Source organism: Trachypithecus francoisi, unplaced genomic scaffold (genome assembly GCF_009764315.1).
Source record: "Trachypithecus francoisi isolate TF-2019V2 unplaced genomic scaffold, Tfra_2.0 Lachesis_group10, whole genome shotgun sequence".
In the NCBI taxonomy this organism is placed as follows: domain Eukaryota; kingdom Metazoa; phylum Chordata; class Mammalia; order Primates; family Cercopithecidae; genus Trachypithecus; species Trachypithecus francoisi.
In genome coordinates, this window is record NW_022681455.1 from 91,412,789 (window position 1) to 91,433,672 (window position 20,884).

The window sequence follows — 20,884 nt, forward strand, 5'->3', positions numbered from 1 at the left end:
CACACAAAGAAGTCCAGCCTGCTACCCCAACAACTGCCTGGGGGGCAGGCCGCGTTGGGGTTGGTAGGGGACAGAAAACCAGTGGGTCTTTAAGGAATGCAAAAGAAGTGAACCCCAAAGGCCTCCTACAATGTCCTCAGACTGCAGTTAAAATTTAACAAATTTTTAATGTAAATCATCTGGCATACTCAATTGCATGGGGTGCACGGGATGGGTGGGGGTGAGGGTGGCGGCAGGGAGGGAACAATGGCTAGGATTAGATAATTTACTTACTGCTAAAATTCCAGGAAGTTTGTGTTGATCTGGGCCTGGATCTTGTTACTTTTTAGCTCAAATCTAAATCTTTATCTTCCTTTAAGAGTTGAGAGGACATTTATTACGTCGTCATTTTTACAGTTGTAATTTTTACCCCCTTTCATCAAATAGAGCTGGTTAGATTAGCAGCTCTTAGCACGGACGTGAAAATATTGGTAGGGCCCAATGGGTCCTGTTTTGTTTATTCTAACAGAGCAGGCTTTGATCTAGACATATTTCCTGGGGTCTGGACGAGATGACCTAATTCCTGTCTTATCCGTCTCTACTTCTCTGTGAATCTCAGATTGCGCTTTACTGTGGAGCCCTTTGAAATTCACTTTACACTTTTTTCCACTTTGTTACCCCCTCTGACATTCGTTTCATTTGGGGTAGAGTGTGTAACTCCTAGTAAAGAATCCATTGCTTTATTTTTCTAACAGGACTGCTAAGTTTTAACAGAGTGGGAGCTTTTTTTTTTTTTTTGTTCTCTCATTCTTGACATTCACGACATGCCAAAATAATAAGCAAATAATCTACTGCTAGAAATTTATGTCAACTGCAAATCATTTAGAATTTTCTGTTTGAAGACCTTTTTCTCTTGTAATTAAAAAAAAAAAAAAAAAAGCCCTCCCGCCACTCCCTAAAAAGCCATTTGAATAGACCTGGCCTGTGAATATTGGGATGTGAAAACTCAAAGCTCAAAGTCAGCTTCAGGTATCTCCAGTTGATCTGCAGGACCCCTCCCTTACGCTACCCATCCTTCCCCCAACCAGACCCGGGGGGGAGGGGTCATCTCGGGCAGCTTGGGTCTGTCATTGGTTCTCTCTCTCTCTCTTTTTTCCCTCCCCAGGTCTCTGTCAATCACCAAACTGCTCTTCCAAGAATATTTTCCAGAAAGAAGGAAACCCGTGGGGGATGGGTGGAAAAGGAAGAGTAGTGGAGATGGAGGGAGAAGGAAAAAAGAAAAAAGGAGGACGAAATATAAGGAAGGAAAGAGAGAGAAGAGAATGAGAGAATGACCGCTACCCAGGCAGAGAGGAAGAACAGGAAACGCAGTTCCTGGGGAGAGGTGGGGGAACAGCAACAACAACAAAAAAAACACCTCAAATAAACTACAAGTTCCTAACGTTTGTAAATTTTAAGTGATAGGCACAAAGCGTTTCTTAAATTCTTCTCTGGGCTGTTCTGTATTTTTACAATTCTCCCTTTTTAAAAAAAGCTGGGGAAACTGTCACCAAAGTGAATACTTTTAGTTAAAAAATTCTGTGAACTTAGTTGCAGCCACAATCCTTCCTTAATTCAGTGAATTCGGTTCTCGGTGATTCCAATACCACCACGAGGCACCTCTAGTGAGGCATAGCGGGGCAAGGGTCGGGGAGTAGGTGAGGAAGGGGTGCACGCCCCTAGACTGCCTTCACCTCAACCCTGTTGTTTTATAAATGTAAATCCAGTTCTGTTCTGCGGGCCGAGCCCAAAGGCTGAGTGTATGTTTCACAATGGGAGGAGAAGCAGGGCAGAGGGCGATTTCTTATTTTGGAAATGGATGGAAAGGGGAATGAGTGGGCAGGTAATAATCAATACATTAGAAAGATAATCAATAAATGGATAGGCAGGGACAAAAGAAGACAGAAAGAGAGAGAGAAGGGAGGAGAGGAGGGGGTTGGAGAGAGAGAGAGAGAGACGGAGAGACAGACAGAGAGACCCTCCGACATTTTCCTAAACGCTTCTGATGCCTCCGGAAAGAAGAGTGACTTTTGCTTCCCTTAACTCACTTTCAGAAACCGCTGGAAGGTGGGAGGGTGGTGATGAGAGGGAAGGGAACACAGCGCCCCCGCTCCCCTCTCCCCACCGACTGCCTCTTGGAAATGGACGAGCAGCCCAAGGTGGTGCAAGGCGGTGACCTTCGCGCCTGGTCCGGCGTGCGGGAGCTCCGGGGACCGGGCGGCGACGACCATTGGAGAGCGGGGTCCAGCTGCTGGCGGACGCTCGGTGGAAGGTGTCGCGGGACAGCCGCCTGGACGCCTTTGGAGAGGGCCGGCGATGCGCCGGGCATGTGGAGCAGGGGGGCACTGTCGAAGCCTGCCTCTCTCGGTGGGCGGCAGCCTCCCGGATCACTTCCCTCAGATGTCCCCAGGCCCTGTCCCTGGGCGCAAAGGGCGCGCAGCCCGGGGCAGCCCCTCATCACCACGCCCAGCGATGGGAAGGTGTGAACGTCGTCTGTGCAACGGAAACAGCTCCATCTGGCCCGCGCAGAACTAGAGCTTCTGGCTGGAACTCCGGCCTTCAATCCGTGTCCCCACTCTTGGGGAAAAATGGTCACTCCTGGAGCAGAGAGGACCGGACAGGAGAGGGGAGACCGAGAAATCTGCCCCTCTAAATGTTCGGGTGCGGAGCCTTCGGGGTGATTCTCAGCATCACTCACCACGTCGCGCAACCCGCTTCCCTCACCCCCCGCTGCCCTCTCTGTCTTTGGGGGCTCCTATCGCCTCCCCTGAACTCTCACGGCCCAGGTCAGCCCCCACCTTCCGGAAAGCCGGACCTGGACCTGGAGGCCAAGCAGGGGTTGAGGGCAACCCCTCAGCACAGAGGTCTAACGACAGGGTCAGGGGACTGCGGCCCCAAGTGGGCCGCGCCCTGGTGGAAACTTCTGCGGGAAGTGGCCTGACGCTTTCTACCTTACCTGGCACAACCGCCAGATGCGCGCTTCACAGCATTAAATAACTTAAAAAAAAAAATTAAAAAAAAAAATTCGGCGACCCCTCTGGACACAGCTTTCCCTTCAGTCGTTTGCTCACCTCAAAATAGTGCTCAGGAGGAAGAAAGCCTGTTCCCCGCCTCCACCCCAGAACAACCGGGAGAGGGGAAGAATCCATTTGAATTTGCGTGATGAAATATTCAAGCTGACTCTACATAACCTTTCTAATAGACTTTTTCTTTCAAATATGCATGTGCGTTTAAATGCCTAAAAGACCAATCAAATAAAGAACATGTTGACCTCTCTGGGTTGAGGCCCAGTTTGAGTCAGATTATATAACCCAGCAGCATCAGGAACTCCCCAGCAATGTGGCTCTCAGCTGCCTGAAAAAATGTGACTGCTTTAAGTGAAATAAAACCAGAATAGTAAAAGTGAAATCTAAATCGGCATAAATATTTTGCTTAAAAGAAACTTACCTGTTGGGATAAAACCTCCAACAACATCTTTTTATGTCATTTCGTTGTTTTGTTTTTCTTGGGGGTGGGGTGGGTAGTGGAGTCTATAAAATCCATTCCTAAATAAGTCATGGATACTGGGAAAATATCTAGGGCCTCCAAATTTCAAAATAAAAGAAAACGCAGGCCCATGCAAAGCCATTTCTGTTATGCCTTTTACAATTCCTCATTTAAAGAGGGATACACGCTCACATACACAATTGACTGCTGCCTGGGGAAATGTTAAAATGCATTTAGGGGTCTGGCTAAATGGAAATGCACTCTAAAAACACAGACACAGTATTCTGTTTTATCTGTTGCAAAAAAAATGTATTTGATTACTTGAGTAAAATTACAGTATCTCTGTTGTTAGTAAGTATTAAATGTTAAAGAAATTGGACCCCCCCCTTTCCTTTCAACTTTCCAAGAAAGTGCATGTAACAGTCCAATTTTTTTCTTCCATACCTAATACAAAATAAACAAACACTATACCTGCTCTCTTGATCAAGAAGCATTTGCTCTTGTAAGGAACATATGTACATTTGAATGAAAGTGATATTTCTTATTGTATATACAAGAGCATCTACATTTTCTCCACTGAAGGTTGTTCAAGATGCTATACTTAGCAGCATTGTGAAATTCCAGCACACATTTTCTATCGTGAATATACCTACAAGGCAAAATGTTACGTCTCAGTTTCAACTACCAAAACAACACTTGTTTTCTTTTTCTCTAAAGAATTCTGCGTGCTTATTACTGTACAGAAACTTATTAACATTGAAGACGACTCAAGTAAAAAGCACGATACAAATAGCAGTTCAAAATGGAAATGGTTAAATCTACAAAAAAAAAAGGTTGAATTTTAGAATAAAAATCAAAAAACCAAACCTTTCAAAGACCCACACTGTTCAGTCTGTACTTTAAGTCTTTTCCTTAAATCTGTTTTGAAAGATTAGACAATGTGTTTGCTGATAAAATTTTCCAGCAGGATCAAAGTGTACATGTATATACAGACTTTATTAGAGATCTAATGCATCACTGAGGCATTGCATCAACACCAGATTCATATTAAACTGGATATAGAAAATAAGTTAATGCCAGATTACAACTGCCTAGCAGGGCAACTTGCAATTGCCATAAATGTTACAGCAAGTTTACAGCACTCTAGTCAATTAGTATTTAGTCCAAAATACAGAAGACCAAAGTTAACGCTTGCATTCTGTTTGCAAAGCAAGGTTATATCACTAATAAATAAGCTTTCTTAGAACTCTAAAGTTGAACAAGGTACAAAAGAATGTCTTCATAATGTTGTAGTTCATAGATCTGGGGAACATGAAGGAAGGGGCGGGATGGGGGGGAGGGCAAGGAGTAGGAGGCCACCATAGGTCGCGTTCCGAACAGGAATGAATGCTATGTCTCCAGCCCGAGCTGCTTTAACTCGTGACGATCTCCTTGCTGTCCTCCACGAAGCGGGTGAAGCGGAAGTTGGTTCCGTTCTCACTGCTTGCCATTTTCTCCAGGCCGGCCAGGGGAGCACTGGGCTCTGAGTTCTGGAGCCTCTCCAGGTTTCCCGTCAGCCCACTAATAGGTGAGCTGTTCCCACTGCCGAGGCTTCCAGGAATTGGAGGGATGCCACCATTCTGAATGACGGAGATCTCGTTGGCCTTCATCGCCAGCCCGTTGGAGAGCGCTGCTGCATACTGATTCCAGAAGCTGGAAGGATCCCCACTTCCTGATCTTGCCGCCAAATCCTTCTGGAACATTTCTGGGAACTTGACGGGATTGCCTCCTAGAAATGTCATGGGGCCATCCACAGAGAGCCGCCGACCCCGTCGTGCAGGGGTGCTATTCCACATGTGAGTGCCCATGTGTACCTGAGATATGGGGAGGGCAGGCAGACAGAGAGGTAGGGGGGAAAAGAGGAGGGGGAGAGAAGCTTAATGGCTGAATCTGTCTCAACTCATATCCCAAATGTCCACAAAGCAAGTGGCCTAAATGCCTATTCTCATCATGTGACAGACAGTGAAGGCAACAGGAACCATACATTCCTCCTGTCTAGTAATAACGTGCTCACTCTCTGCAGCCCTGGCCTGTCTCCCCTCTTCCTGGGAAAGGATGCCTTACTTACTCTTTTTTTATTACCCATATTTAGCTTATAATGGCCTCAAGCAAGCCAGGCAGTGGCGGATAGCTCCTTTCAGGGTTAGAATTGTTATGTCCACTCTCATTGCAATGGTAAGTATTGTATCTGACACCCTTTACCCTATAAATGTCCTTTTCAGATAGGAAGAAGGTATCCCTCCCTGACTGCCCATTGGAGGGCCTGCGTATGGAGAGAAAAGCCAGAAAGTAATTATTCATCTCACAGTACTGGGAGCAATCTCCAGAGAAATACTCTGTCAACAGAAAAATGTACATACTAAGAGCACTCAACTGTTGCTCTAGAACTTAAGCATATTTGCTTTATTTCCAACACATATCAGTAGGAAATGCTGTATAATCAATTATCATAATGCCCATTAGCAGAGCAGTGACGTTATTGTTTTTAGGCAAACAAACCATGCTGGACTGCATAGTTATGAAAAATAGATGCAAACGCTGAGAGCCCTAATTATTAAGTGATACGGGCAGCACACAGGCCACATGGAGGTCTTTAATCAATATCCCATGGCAACGCCAGGCTGTCTTCCTTGGTAGGTAAAGCAATTCATTTGGTGCACTTAGCAAGACAACATAGAGGCCGCTCCTTCGCTTAGGTACCAAATTATTCAATGTGCACTGACATTCAGTGAGCTGCAGCTTGCCCTTGTCCCTGCCACGATCCTGACCCTCCCAGGCACCCTCGTTTCTCCCCCATCAACCATGTGCAGCAGGTTCCCTTGCAAGAGCTCTCTCCCTGAATATCTGGGCTGATGACTCTGGGGGCATGCACTATAGATAATCAATGGCAGTGGGACAGGGTTGATGGAGTGGGTATGGTGCAGAGCAAGATACCTTAAGATTGCCTTTAGTCGTGAAAGCTCTTCCACAAATAGTGCAAGCAAAGGGTTTCTCTCCAGTGTGAGTTCTCTCGTGAATCTGCAGGGCACTCGACGAGGAAAAGGTTTTGCCACACGTGTTGCAGTAGTGCTGCTTGGGAGTTCTCCTGGGCAGAGCAGGGAGCAGAACTGGGGATGTGGCAGAGGAAGACAGAGGCCCAGACGGGACGTGACTGGTGGGGGTGTCCTTACTGTCCTGAGGAGAAATATGCACGAAGCCGTTGACCTCTGTTTTGATGAGAGATGACAACGAGTTGGCGGGAATCACCGCCGAGTTCTGATTGGGGCCAAGGTTGGAACTGGGCTCAAAGAGCTGGGATGGCAGATCTCGCATCTGATGTGTCAACATGTGCTGCTTCAAATTACCCTTTGTGGAAAAGCCACGATTGCAAACTGTGCAAATAAATGGTCTCTCTTTGGTATGACTTCTATAGTGAATGTCCAAGGCACTCTGACAAGCAAATGTTTTGCCACAAATGTCACAAGCAGTGTTTTTAAATTTACCCCGGTCTCTAAAAGGGAAGAGGATCCCCAAAGAATCTTCTTTGATGATTTTCTCTGCGTGACTAGATGTCAAATCCAAAGCCCCACCATTCACTGGGGTGGGAGACAAACCATTGGCAAACTCACTTGGGACCGCTCTCTGTGGTTTCTCCTCAACGCTGGGTGACTTGTGGAACTCCTGGGTGCTGTTGGACGGGGACAGAGCCTGCATGGAAGAGGTAGACTCTGAGATGGCTGGGCTGCCAGCACTTTGGCTCTCCATGTCACCACCCACTGAGGAAGAATCATTGGTCAGGACATCCCCCTCAACCGACCCATTCTCCACTGACTTCAGGCTGGCCTGCAGCTGCTCTGCCAGGCCAGCATTGATCATCTTCATCTGATTTTCCAAAGCAGCGATGCTCGACATCTCGAGGGGCAAAGGCGAAGAGGATAAGCTGTCTTGGGAGGCGTCTGCAGACTTAGGTGTATCGGGGATGCTGCCCTCAGGACAGTCTTCCATGTTTTCATCGGAGAAGTTGTCTAGATCATCAAAATTTTTCTCATCGAAGGAACCTGTGTCGGACTCCATGGACTCAGGGTAGCTGTCGGGGACTGGGGTGTTGGGGATCTGGCCTCCCATATGCATTCGGATGTGCTGCTGCAGGACCACAGCGTTCGTGAACTTCTTCTGGCAGATGGGGCAGGAATGCTGGACTCTGAGCGGGGGCATAGCACGATGGACACTGTAGTGGGTTTTAAGATTCCCTTTCGTGGTGAAAGCCCGGCCACAGATCTTACACTTAAAGGGCCTCTCCCCAGTGTGTGTCCTGTAGTGCATTTTCAAGGCGCTCTGGCAGCTGAGAACCCGGTGGCAGATGATGCACTCATTGGGGTCAGTGGCCTTCTTGTCAATGTTTTCTACCAGTTGCTGAAGCTTGGACGTCTCTGATGCCTGGGCTGAGTCCAGGAGTCCCCCAAAAGGAAACTTGGCCTTGAACTGCTCGGACATGAGCGGCAACAAAGGGTTGGTGAAAGTGGTGGCACTGCCCACAGGGCCGCAGTCTGCCGCTGGGGAGCTCAGGGCGCTACTGCTCGCCGTTGGGACTGAGCTGGTGACCATGCCACTCTCTTCACTTTTGCCACCGGAGGGTGGCAGAGTGGACCCTTCGGCTTCCTCTGGGAGCCCACCTAGGTTTCTTGTGGCTGGCTCAAGCCCCCCCGAGTCACTTTTGACTGAGCCTGGGGGGCTGGTGGCAGAATGGCTGATGGGGATTGGGGCTGGCTCTTCTGTCTTGATGAAGGGTATGAGGCTTGGGAGGGTCGGGGGCAACGGCAGGCCGACTGAAGTGGTCAGAGTAGGCAGGACTGGTTTGGTGTCTAGCCAGCTGGTGACTGGCTTCTCTGGAGGGATGGACATGCCATATGGGATGCCAGTACTCGTGGGGATATTGTCCAAATGCTCAGGCACAGGATAGGGGTTCATCTGGATATGAGGATATTTCTCTTTGTGGCGCTGAAAGTGGACTTTCAGATTCCCCTTGGTGGAGAACCTGTTCCCGCAGATGTTGCACTTGAATGGCCTCTCTCCGGTATGGGAACGCAAGTGGATCTGCAAGGCACTGTCACTCCCAAAGACCTTCGCGCAGAACCTGCACTTGTGTTTGAAGAATGCCTCATCGGAAGTACTTTTCGCTTCAAAGGCAGTGACATTTGGTGGCTTGCTTTTTCTTTGCTGGGCCAAGGCAGACAAGGAGTTTAAATCCTCTGCAGTTGTTCCGATGTTGGGCAAAGGGCTGGGGAAAACCGAGTTAGCGGGGGCTGGCTGAGGTAGAAGTGGATTAGACGCAGGACTTAATAAACTGCTTATTGCAAAAGCTGGTGAGGACGATGATGAGACCGCTGGGTTGCTGACATGGGAGGCCCCAGCACTTGAAGCCACTTTTTCAGAGGACGGGGTGGTAACTGCCGCTGCCAATATGTTCATACTGGGAGAAGAGCCGCTGTTGGATGGAATGATGGTGTTGCCAGAACTGCTCTGAGGTAGCTGGATTGGGGGTAGCTGTTTCACACCACTAATGCTGGCAGATTGGCTGGCGAGGCTCTGTGCCAATCCAGCTGCTGCTGCCAGCTGCTGAGATAAATGGGAACTTAGCGTGGACAAGGGGTTGGCAGATGTTCGTAAAGTACCTTGAGAAGGACTAGAAGATGTTGGCAAGTCTGCGTTCTGAGAAGCCAACAGCAATATTTGGTGACGAATCTGTTCGATCAATTGCAGCTGGTGGATCTGCTGCTGCTGCAGAGCTAGGAGCTGTTCCATGAGGGCTGGGACGGCCAGCTTGCCCCCCGAGGCCCCACCGCACCTCGCTTCCTGGGAGAACTGGGCTACCGCCACCTTGGTGCTCTGGAGGTTCTCGATGATGACGTTGCTGTTGATCACGGAGAAGTTGCCCAGTGTTGTCAGGTCCCCGAGTTGAGGTAGAGAGGTTGTGATCGCTGAGGTACCTGTGGAGGAGCCGCTGCTGCTGCTGCTGCTGCTGCTGCTTGGGGCGGTACTGCTGTGGCTGCCGCTGGAAGTGCTGCTGCCGCTTTTGTTAGCAACCGGGGCCTCCACCTCCATGGACTCTTCCCTGTCAAGTCCGTTGTGTTCTGAAAGGTCACTGCAGTCCACTTGATCTGTTTTGTTAACTGTGTCACTCATTTGTTCATCAGGATTATCGGGAGGGGGGCTGGGGGAGAAGGTTTCGGGTGGGGAGGCTGGATTTTCATTTACGATTAAAACTAATTGATTTTTAGTACAGTTCTTCTTGTGGAGCAGAAGATCTGATAATTCAAAGAACTCGGCACAGCACCGGCCACAGACGTGGGCATCCTTGCTCTTAGTAGGACGACTCGGTTGACCTTTTTCTGTGTCTCCTACAAATGTCAAAAAGGTGCAGGGTTAGTAAGGGGCCAGGACACACAGTCACCTATGACTTAAAAACAAAAAAAAAGGCTAATCAATGGTTTTTTACCTGCAAAACTCAAAACCGTAGCCCCTGAAAACCAATCAAGATTACCTAAGAACATCCATAATTAATTTTTAAGGGTATGGAGGAATTCTATCCATCCAGTATCTCAGAGAATCGTGGCCTTCAGATAATTCATCAGAATACAAAATACTACAAATGGGAAACATTGGTGCATGATGAAATTCCATAGCAAAATATTGATTTCCAATCTTTTATACACCTTATTGTCTACTCGTCCAGAGAGGGTCCACAAACCATTCTGAGGACTTATTAGGCTCTTGAGTTTCTGTCAACCTTATTCATTTTCAACCGACTCAAAGATATCTGTGACAGTTTGTTCTGTCACTAAACTAATTTGTAGTCATTCAGGTTCCAATCAGTTGTTGACAAGGGGGAAAAAAATGCATATCATCAAGCTGTAGACTGACAACTTGAAAATCACCTCAAGCCCCTACCTCAAACCTGCGCTAAGTCTGATCCGTGACAAACACACTTTAGTCACATCAGTAACAAATCCTCCAGACCGCTCCTCAAAACTCACTTGAACACAAAAGGAACGGCAGCATACACAATGAAGAGAAACACAATGATCATAATCCGTTACAAGGCTTGCTTGGCACCTATATATCACTCCCTGGCATGTTTATTTTTAAAATTAAAGATGTAACTCCGGCTACCATCCCACTAATCAAAGAATATATGCCACTATGCTCCGAATGGCAACATTATGCCTCTAAATATTTCATCAAAAGTGCTCTCTATGTCTATAAAAACTGGCACAAGATTTACATTTCTGATTAAACATCAACTTCAAGAAGGATGTGCAGTCGAGAAGTGCTCCCATCTCCTAAGAAATAATTCTTGGTTTAGAGTTTGAAATGCTTTGCAGCTCTCCTTGTCTGAATGCCTTTAAAAACAGTTTGCTCTTAACTGTTATCAATTGTTTAACAGATTGTCCTGAACCTTTTATTATAAAAATCCCTTTATTTCATGTTTGTTTCCATTGGTTGCTCAGATGTCTTCTCACTAAGATCCATTTGTAAATTAAACAGAAAAATCTCTAACTCCAAGCTAACATCCTATTCAAAGACAGGATGGCTTCCCATTGTTTGCCCAGCATGGGGAACACCAACTTCTGTTGTACAAATGGTGTGTGGTCATCTAAGAAGGCTGTGGAAAAAAAAAACAAAAAAAAAACTGTTTAATTCAAGGATTACCTCCCTGCATGCTTTTCTGCAGAACCGAATCAGATAATAGGTAGTTTCCATGACTTCCAAATTGAATCTCCCAGAAAACTTGCATAAAACAAAGTAATTGCAGATATGAATAAATGTAAAATCAAAATGCTGCTTTTTTTCAGTAAACTTAAAGTCCATTGGAAAGTGTCAGCTGTTTGCCTTTTTGTAGTAAATATTTTTAAAAACTTGACTAGTTTTGCATTCCAGAAAATAAAATTAATACCTAAATACTAACTTCTGGAAATTCCTTAACTCTATTTGCCTTGAGTGATGCCGAAGTTGATTAGAATCCCTGGTGAAGTATGCCAAATGTACGCACACTTTATTCACTGGGAGTGTTATTTGAGTAGCTAAGTTATACTTAACAAGCCAGCTTTCCTAATACCCATCTTTTAATCTCCACAAGGGTATAGTGCAAAATGCATTAACACCACCAAACAAATCTTAGTTGTAGCAGAAAATACCAATAATGATTTGGTTTTAATTTAATGTTTAATCATCCTAATTGGCACTGGATTCCTATGCACATGGAAGGTGCTGTTTTAAGCACTTTCTGCTTCTCCCCCTGCCTTAAAATCATATAAACAAAATATTAGATGAAATTTGCTAAAGTTATGTTGCTTAACTTGGGACAAAAATAATGTGACAAAAAATTCTCTTTAAAGCTTCTTATTTTGACAACCAATTTTAAATGATGCATCCATTTCAGATGCTTATTTTAAACTAGGAAATGCAATTCCTAATATATTCAACAGAAATGTTATTTCTTTCTCTTTGCACATTTCCATATGTAATGGTTATGTTTCCATCTACTTTTACAGCCAATTATGAAGGAACAAAAGCTATTCTGTTTGTTCACACATTTTCAACAAAATGCATTAAAACTATTATGTCAGCATGTTCTATTAAGCTCTGCATTCAGTGGAAAATACTTTTCAACCAGCTCACATTTATCAAAACATAAAGCCACTTTAAAACACAGTTTTGCTTGGTCAGCTGGGCTTAGACAAATAATGACAGATTCAGAACTAAATAACTAGCAAGGGAAATCAGAAAACTGACTTCATCAATTGTACACATTACAATGTAGTTGCTTCAAATATTTAGCACATCTGTGCTCACGATTAAAAGAGATTTTAATTCTTTATAACTTGCAAACATCTGATATTCTCATAATAAATAAAGTAAAAGGCAGGTTACTTTATAGGATTTAGCTGATTATTACTTCCCTGCACTCAAATTCTGCATTTGTGCTGCCTCAAGACTCACTTGAGAATTTTCAAGTTTTTCAACCTGAACATTTTTATATTTAGGATTGTGCTAACTGGATGGAAAATATAGATGTTTAAAAATAAATGCCTGCCTGCTTTTAAGAGACTGTGTTAAAAAGTTGCCCATATTTTAGCTTAGGTTTTCACAACATTTTTAATAAGCTGACATTTGATCTCACTGTAGAGTGAACTAATTTAATTTCCTGATGTTTATGAACACCCCCATGCCCCCAAAATACTGGTATCTATTTTGATTTATTTCAAAAGCAGGTGTCGCTACACTGTAATAATTCTTAACTTTAAATCTATCTGCATTTGGAACAAAACTCCAAGGAAACAGTCTTTTATTTAAAAAAAAAAGACAAAACATGAGGACTAGTTGGACTCTTTACCAAAGGGAATATTTTAAGTTGTAGTAAGATACACACGCACACACACATTCTCTCTCTCTCTCTCTCACACACACACACACACCCCAACAGTTCTAATTCATTTTTCTGATTGTCTGCTATCTTGTATCTCTCTCAGTAATCTGTTACACAGGATTGCAACTGGTGACCCCATTATAGTAAATACAGTTGCCTTGTTCCTTGTACAATGGTGAAAACAACATTCTTGTTCCTTTTCTATGGATTTTGCATGCAGATTAATTTTGTAAGCAACCCCAGTCAGATACCAAAATTTAAGAAGCAGTGGTTTTCTAAGTATGTACACACAAACAGATATTTGGAATTTTCTGGGCCTTTTGGTAGGGGGAGGGGAAGAGTGATCTTATACCTCCACCAAATTTATATTAAAATCCCAGATGCTTTAGTACCTGTTGTACTATTTAGGTACTTGATGCCTAATTCAAATCTGTCAGTTTTTCATCCTCTGAACCAAACTGCAGAATCGGAAGCAGAAAATTCAAGTGTTCTACCATATCTGTCTACTGAGAAAATAAAAATAAAACTATGCCCCACACAGAAAGGTTTAGCCAGCCAGGAAAGGAAAAAAACAAAACAAAAAACAAACACAACCACCTTACTCTACCAGATTTAGTTTTCTTCTTTGGAGCTCTTCAGAAAGACACTTCACTGTACTTCCCATTATGTTAAAATTGCATTTACATTTCTTAATAGAATTGCTCATGACAGTGGTTTTGGAGTCCTTAATTTTAACAGCCTGTTCCTTTTCTTATCACATATTTGATTGACTGGTCTTTTATCTTTTTTTTTTTCTGCACCGACCTGGGCAAAGTCTGAATCCAAATGTCCAACTTAAGATTCCCAAGAAATGTTAAACACTACGACATATGCTGTGCATATTTTCTGTGATGTCTAAAGTTTCCTCGATGTGATATGCCACCAAATGACAAATTTCCTGGTACCCTCCAAGTTCACTCACTGTTCTGACCGGGATTAGCGTATTCTCTAGTGGAAGAATACAAGTGAAATCTCTGAAAAAATAACATGGACGAGGCATTGCTTTTAAAATAGTGATCCAAGCCCACCTAATGTACACAATAAATGAAAGGGGGAAATGTCTTTCCCATGGATGAATCAAACTGAACACTAGATGGGGTTCCAGTTGCAAGGGTTTGTTCAAAAACTTCTTTGTGGCTTTCCTATTGCAGTGACGCGTAAAAAAGAGACTCCTTAAGGCAAGATCTAAACTTTGACTACATAAACATTGGCAAAGGCACAAGAAACTAAATCCCTGTTGTTTGAGGGTAAAACTGAGCTATGGGAACTACCTGTCAATCTTCCCCTTTGGGGGTCTGGCATCTGAGGGTGACAGGGGAATAAGGTTAGGAAAAGAAGTCAAGCTGATAAGGTGAAACTAAAATAAACTACTAACTTCCTGCTAAGTGACTAGCAGGATTCAATTTGGGGGTCACTGGGAAGATACTGAAGGACATATTATGATCTGGACCTTGTCACCCTTGCATGGGAGGAGGCTAGCAAAGGTTAAAACAGCTTGACACATCTAGGTTTTCTAAAGCCTGGCACACAAACTTTTTTCTTTTTTGGGGGGAGGAGTGTTAGTTCTTCGGTTAACTTTCCACCTCTTTCGCCAAACTACTTCAGTTTTAATAATCTAAGAATATTTTTGGAATATTCTGGTGCTATCTGCACCAAGAAGTGTCTCAGAAAAACCTAGCTGAGGTTGTAGAAGGAATTTGTTCTGGTTCCTACACAGAGTTTGGCTTTTGACAATTTCAAAAACTTAACCAGTCTGCCTATTTCTGTCCCAGTAAGATCTCCACCACAAAAATGTGGAGTTCTACCTTCTAAAAGTTTCTGTTGGTAAAGAAAACTTGCTACCTCCAAAAGTATAAAGAAAAGAAATAGAGCCCCCAAAGAAGAATCTATACATTGGCACTTGTGCCAATGAACTCTAGGGGAAACTTGATGTAAAATAAACCACAAAACATTCAGTATCACATATTCACTTTCACACATAGTACCCTCATGCCTAACTAGACTTTGCTCGTTTGTGTGTTTGTTTTTTAACATTTTACAAAGTATGTGCGGCCTGAGGCAAATCACAAAAAACCGGTTTGCATTTTCTCATTCAGAATCTTCCATTATGACAAACTTAAAACAGCTCTGATTAAACATGAATTCTTTCCAACTGCCTTATCTTGCAGGTGTTGGCATTTTTTAAAAAAGCGATTAATTATAGTTCTCGCTAACCTTTTGGGCCCAGAGATCAATGTGTTGCTATAAAGCTGCTCACAATGAGCAAATTACTTTGGCAAATAATAGAATTCCATTATTAATATAAATAAGAGGAATTTTTATGATACTTCATATGATTGTTAGTGTTTTAGCTGCAATCCATGGTGTTTCATTATTCCAATATTATCTTTTCCTTGAAAAAACTGAGCACAAAAATACTTTTTAAATAAATGAATGGAGTCTAAATGGGCCATCCATGTAGAAATTACAGGAATCTTAAAAACGCCACCAAAGGAAGAACCCCAACACGCACACACACAACACACAATTGGAATCCCAATTTATAGTAAAGAACCCACAAATAAAATCATTGGATTCTAATATTCCCTTTCCTCGGAATTATTTACTTGATAAACAATCTTTCCAGTAGCAGTCATATTTCTGCAAATAATTCAAGACTTGTTGAATATCATCGAGGAGATAAGTCATATTTGCCATAATCTTGGTTTTTATAAGAAGCAGAAAAATTACCAAGTTTAGAGTGTTTCTGGCATAGCAGTTGCACACCAAAGTAAAATAAAATACCAGCATCCTGAAATAGACCAAATACTCGAGTTTTTTTTTTTTTTTTTTTGGTGTTTGTGTTTGTTTTTTGTTTGCACTTGCTTCAGATGAAGCTGTCTGTGTGGCTTCTTAGCATGGTCTGGGTTTTCTTTGTAAGCACACACATACTCAAACACACACAGGCAGGACACACAACAGCAAGCAGCCCTAGCTGCTTTCAGCTTTGGGAGCCGCTTCTTCAGGGCTCCTGTAACTTGGGTCTACAAACTTTTCTAGGTCTCACTCTGGGTAGAAGTCATACAATTAGAGGTGCTGGTAAACGAGAAGTGCATGAACTAGATTTTAATTGGTATGTTTCATATTTCCTTTGTCATATTTCAAAGACCATCTCAAGACATAAGAAAAAGTAATCAGAATGTTTGAAAAGGGGCTTGCCATCTAAAAATGTAACAATGTTTCTTTACGTCAAAAACAAAACCAAACAGAAAACCCAGCTACTCCTAGAAGTATGGGTTATATGTGGGGAGAAGAACCAGATTGCTGAACTCACTGCAGAAAAGGTGACTTTTAAAAGGTAACCTTGAGTTATGTCATGAACTTTCAATGCCATTTATCTCAAAACTACTTCCAAATAAAAAGAACTGGAGTATGTTAGGCCCTCCTGTATGTCCAGCGTTGGGGGAGGATTACTTGTGTACTAATATTATTACAACACACTAAATCCTGAAACCCTATTACAAAATCTACCCTCTAGGCAACTTCTCCCAAACTTATTGTTCAACCATGTAAAAACAGTCATAACCTAAAACCATTACTACTGAAGAAAAAGAGGAGGGGGTGGGGAGAGGTGAGGAAAGAAGGCTGGGAGGGGGTGTTTCCTAGGGAGCCCCTAACAGTTTACTGCTTCTTTAGGACAATGTACCAGCTTTTGGGAAGAGAAAAGAAAGGAAGGAAGAGAAATCAAAAGGAGAGAAAAGAGAAAGAAAGGAAACTTGATGGAGTTAACTAACTTACCTCAAAGCTCAAATAAACTAAACTGAAAAAATTAGTACTAATAAAGAATAATGGTAACAGGTAGTGAACTCCTTTTATACTATTGCTTTATGAGAAGACTTAACTATTAAAAATTCCTGATACAGAAGGCGAAAGGCAAAGATCTAGCACGCATTATTTCTCCTAGAAGGCCGAGGCTTTTTTTTTTTTTTGAAAATGTAGAAAACCAGTACAAATTTACAAAACACACTAGAAAATGCTCTCTTATCTCTAGTTTGCTTTTTTTGTGTGTACAGACTGTTAACTTGAACAGTTTTCCGGTGCAAAAGGTCTCACCAGAAACTTTAGGAAAGATGGGTGTGGGTGCGGGAAGCAGAAGAAACTAAGCTGAGAAAACCCGGAAAAATACTCGGCGCAGCTGCTGCGGCCTTGGGTCATCTCACCTCGATCTACCCCGCGTGCTTGCTTTCGCTTGGGGTGGAAAGCGGGGTTCAGGGGCTCTTTTCAGCGGACTGAGAAATCGCAGAGGCCATGGGTAAGGATTCAAGCTTGAGCAAATACTGGGGGACGGGAGGAGGGTTATTGTAAAGCATTTTCTTAATTGATTTCAAGTCCCCCATTTTTTTACAGGAACCCCAAGTCAGGACTCCCCTTTTTCGCCAGCGCGGGTAAAGGGAGCGGGGGTCCCTTCGCTTTACTGTGCTCCAGCTCTACCGAGAGGCAGGCCTCTGGGAAACAAGCCGGGGACCTGGGGACCCAGGCGGCCGCAGCTTAGTGGGCTGAGGTGCCGATCAGGGCCACGCTTCGGAGCTCTGTCGGGGCCCAGCTCCCTCCTCCACACCCCAAAATGCCACCTAGGACGTGGGCATCCCGAGCGGCATCCGGAGCCGCTGAGAACCGGCCGAGGTTGCTCCTTGTCCGTCCTCCCGCAGCCGAGAGGCCAGCATCGCGCCGGGACGACCCGGGGACCCGAGTCCGGGCGCCGCTGCATCGCCTCGGGCGCTAGGCCTGGGAGCTTTGAGGCCGGTACAGTGAAACACCTTTAGGAGCAAGGAGGGATTCCAGGTGTCCTCCCTCTGCACCCCAACTCCCTGCCCGGATATCTTTCACTCTTTGCCAGAGCTCCTACACACAAACTTTGTTCTGGACTTGTTCAGCCCCTTCGGGACCCACAGCTGTCGCCTCCATCGGAGAAAGAGAGTGCTCCTGTTTCAGGGGGGATTCCACTCTGGCTGGTCACCCGCAAACCTGAAAAACTATCCTACGACATCTTCCCCGACTCCCCTGGAAGTAGGGAGTACCACGATCCGCAGAGGGCGCATACCGACCGTAAATATTTTGGGGGGCAGAGGGTGCAATTGTTGGGGGAAAGAGATGCGGAGATAAACTTTGCGAGCCAGACCCCGACACTTCCCCCGTCCGTTTGCACCGTCTCCGGAACAACTGGCGGCCAGCGGCACTCTCCACCCCGGCCGCGACCCTAGCGGGTCAGGCGCGGGCGCCCCGACACCAGTCCCCATCTTCTTGCAGCTCTGAACCTCCAAAGGCACCCCGTTCTAGCGCGGGCCGAGTGGGAGTGTGCGCGTGGGGCGAGGGGGGTGCAGTGAGCTCCCCCACGCTCGGAGTTCAGCCCAGCGCCCGAAGTAAACTTCCTTCCCGCTGGCAGCAGGGCCGGGAGGCTGAGGCCGGGCCGGGGGCCCCCCGGGGCGCGCCGCGGGGAGCGCCAGGGGCCCCGTGCGGTCCGGCGGGGACGACCTCCGCCCGCACCCACGCCTCATGGGGCTCCCGGATCCCGGCGGTGGCTGGGATCCCCGGAAAAGCCGGGACAGAGGAGCCAGGCCGGCATGCCCGCCCTCCCTCCCCCGGGAGGACCCAACAACTCCGGAAAGATCCTGCCGGGAGATGTGTTCGCTTTCCCCGGGGCAGCCGGGAAAAGCCCAGGAAAGGCATATTGAAAATTAAAAAGGAAAAAAAAATTACGCCGAATGGAAGAAGCAATCGGGGCCGCGGCGGCGGCGAGGTAGGGGGCGCGGGGGCCAGTCGCGTGTGCGTGGGTCCGAGTGTGCGTGAATGTGAGTGCGTGTGTGTGTGTCCACGGCGCGGGCCGGAGCACTCACCATCTCGCCGGGGGAGCGAGGCCACTTCGGGGTCGGATTGGAAATGTTGAGGCTTCGCTTGCTTCCTCCGCGACATGCTGGCTCAAACATCAGCTGGGGCAGAATAAAAAATTACTAAAAAAAAATCTTCTCAAAATTACGGAAATCGAGCGGCGGCGGCGGCGGCGGCTCCCCCCGCCCGCCGGCCCGCCCGCCCCCTCCCCGGCTCCCCGGCCCCGGGCGCAGCGCGCATGTGTCCTGCTATAATTATGATTATCAATAATGCATTGCGATTAATCATAGAGGGGCTCTTTGAAAGGCGATTGGCACCGGGCCAGCGCTATTCAAACCCGCTCGCCTTAATCAATTAGTTCGTGATTTGCTGCAGACCCCTGTCTCTCCGCGCGCTGGCCCAATAAGCCGGCCGCGGGGCTGGCTCTGCACGCCGCGCCGCCCGACACTGGGTTAACCCTCTTTGCGACCGCCCGGGACTCCGCGGCCAGGCCGCCGGGGGCCGGCCTCCTCTCCACTGCGGGCCCGGCGCCCCGGCCGGCGCCCCCCGCTCTCTCTCTCTCCTCTCCCTCTCCCCTCCCTCCTTCGCCCCCCTATCCCGGGCTGGGCCGACCCAAATTAGCATGCCCTCCCCGGAATTGAGCCGCCCCGGGTCGGGGGTGGGGCCGGGCGGCGGGGGCTGGGGACTCAGGCTGGCGGCGCGCTGCGAACTTCCCAACTCGGGCGCGAGGCGCGCCGGCCCGCGGGGGGAGGGAGTCCCGCGGCGGGATTTGGGGGGAGGGCGTCCCGTTTCGTGAGTGTTTCTTCGTTTCTTTAAGAGCTACCAGAAAGCAGCCCACTCCCACCCCCATTAAAAAAAAAATAAGCGAGTGGGGAAGAGCCAGCCCCACGCCGGTCCGCCTCCCGCCCACGGCTCGGCCTCCCTCCCGCCTGGCTCGGCGCTCCTCAGCCCCGAGTTCTCCATCCCCTGGATCCCGGGCTCGCGGGGGCGCGGAGAAGAGGATCCAGGAAAGGTTTGGGAACCTGATGGGTTTGTGGCCGGGGGGAGGGGCAGTTCTCCCGCCACCCCATCCCCTCCCCGCCAGGGGCCCTGATCCTCCAGTCTCTTGCTTGCTCCCTCGCTCCCTTTCTCTACCTCGGACATTCCCAGGACAATTAGGGCTGAAGTTTTCGGGAGAAGCAGCCCAGAGCCCGTGGGATAAGGGGGCGGCCCGGCTCCGCCCAGGACCCCTCCCGGACCTCCCCCCCGGCTGCCCCGGTTGGCTGCAGGGCGCGTCACTCCGCGGGGAGGCGGCGGCAGCGGTGGCGCCGCAGAGCCCCGGGCGGGCGGAGAGCGGGGACCGGCCTGGGCTGCGAGTTCAGCTCCGGCCGGGGGGAGGGGAGGGGCTGCTGCTCACCCTGAGCGCAGCAGCCTGCCCCGGCCTGGAGAGACACGGCCCGGCCGGACCGGACACTGGACTGGGCCAGTCCCCGGGACCCCTGGGCACCCCGCCCTGGGGAGGGGGCTGCGCCCCAGCCTTCGGGGACGAGGTGGCGGCCCAGAGCCGGGAAACTGGGTTGGGGTGGAGGTGGGGAGGTGTTCCGTCCGAGGCTGCCTGGCGGCGCGGAAGCTCGCCTCCACTTTTCGGGCACTTGCCGAGCGCTTCGCCCAAACTTTTTGCTCTATCACCATCTCCCCCAAGCTGAAATGCAACCTCCCTATCCGCACCCCAGAGCCCAGAGCCCAGAACCGGGAGCCCGATCCCTCTGCCGGGCTCAGGCGCCCGCGAACCTGAGACTCGGTACGCGGCTCAGCCTAGCTCTTTCCCTCGCGCCTCTGGATCTCCTCGCTCCAAGGTTCTCGAAGTCCTGCGCCCGAAGGACTAAACTAAACTTCGGCTGAGTAATGGGGGAGGAGGGGGGTGCAGATACACAATCCCTGCCCTATCTAGCGATCAGGAAAGGAGAGAGCTCCTAAGGACGCCCCAATTCGCGAGCGCCCTTCAGTCTAGCTGGTGACACGGTCGGTTCGCGCGAAGTGGGCACCAGTCTC

At 47.4% G+C, this 20,884-nt stretch overlaps 2 protein-coding genes across 3 annotated transcripts; one reads left to right on the forward strand and one right to left on the reverse strand.

Moving 5' to 3' along the window:
- Positions 1 to 3,779: 3,779 nt before the first annotated feature.
- On the reverse strand, positions 3,780 to 20,024 carry SALL1 (spalt like transcription factor 1). 2 transcript variants are annotated; one of them, XM_033218379.1, is made up of 4 exons: positions 19,988 to 20,024; positions 18,862 to 18,954; positions 6,478 to 9,920; positions 3,790 to 5,357 (listed from the first exon to the last, which is right to left on the reverse strand). In XM_033218379.1, the coding sequence occupies exons 2-4, from the start codon at positions 18,935 to 18,937 to the stop codon at positions 4,917 to 4,919; spliced, it is 3,960 nt and encodes a 1,319-aa protein (XP_033074270.1). In that variant the 5' UTR covers positions 18,938 to 18,954; positions 19,988 to 20,024; the 3' UTR covers positions 3,790 to 4,916. The 2 variants fall into 2 exon arrangements, with proteins under 2 accessions (XP_033074269.1, XP_033074270.1); XM_033218378.1 differs by lacking the exon at positions 19,988 to 20,024 and having other exon boundaries at positions 3,780 to 5,357; positions 18,862 to 19,399.
- Positions 15,911 to 18,840, forward strand: LOC117087779. The gene is made up of 2 exons (XM_033218380.1): positions 15,911 to 17,279; positions 17,375 to 18,840. Exons 1-2 carry the CDS (start codon positions 17,276 to 17,278, stop codon positions 17,788 to 17,790), a joined length of 420 nt encoding a protein of 139 aa, XP_033074271.1. The 5' UTR covers positions 15,911 to 17,275; the 3' UTR covers positions 17,791 to 18,840.
- Positions 20,025 to 20,884: the final 860 nt, after the last annotated feature.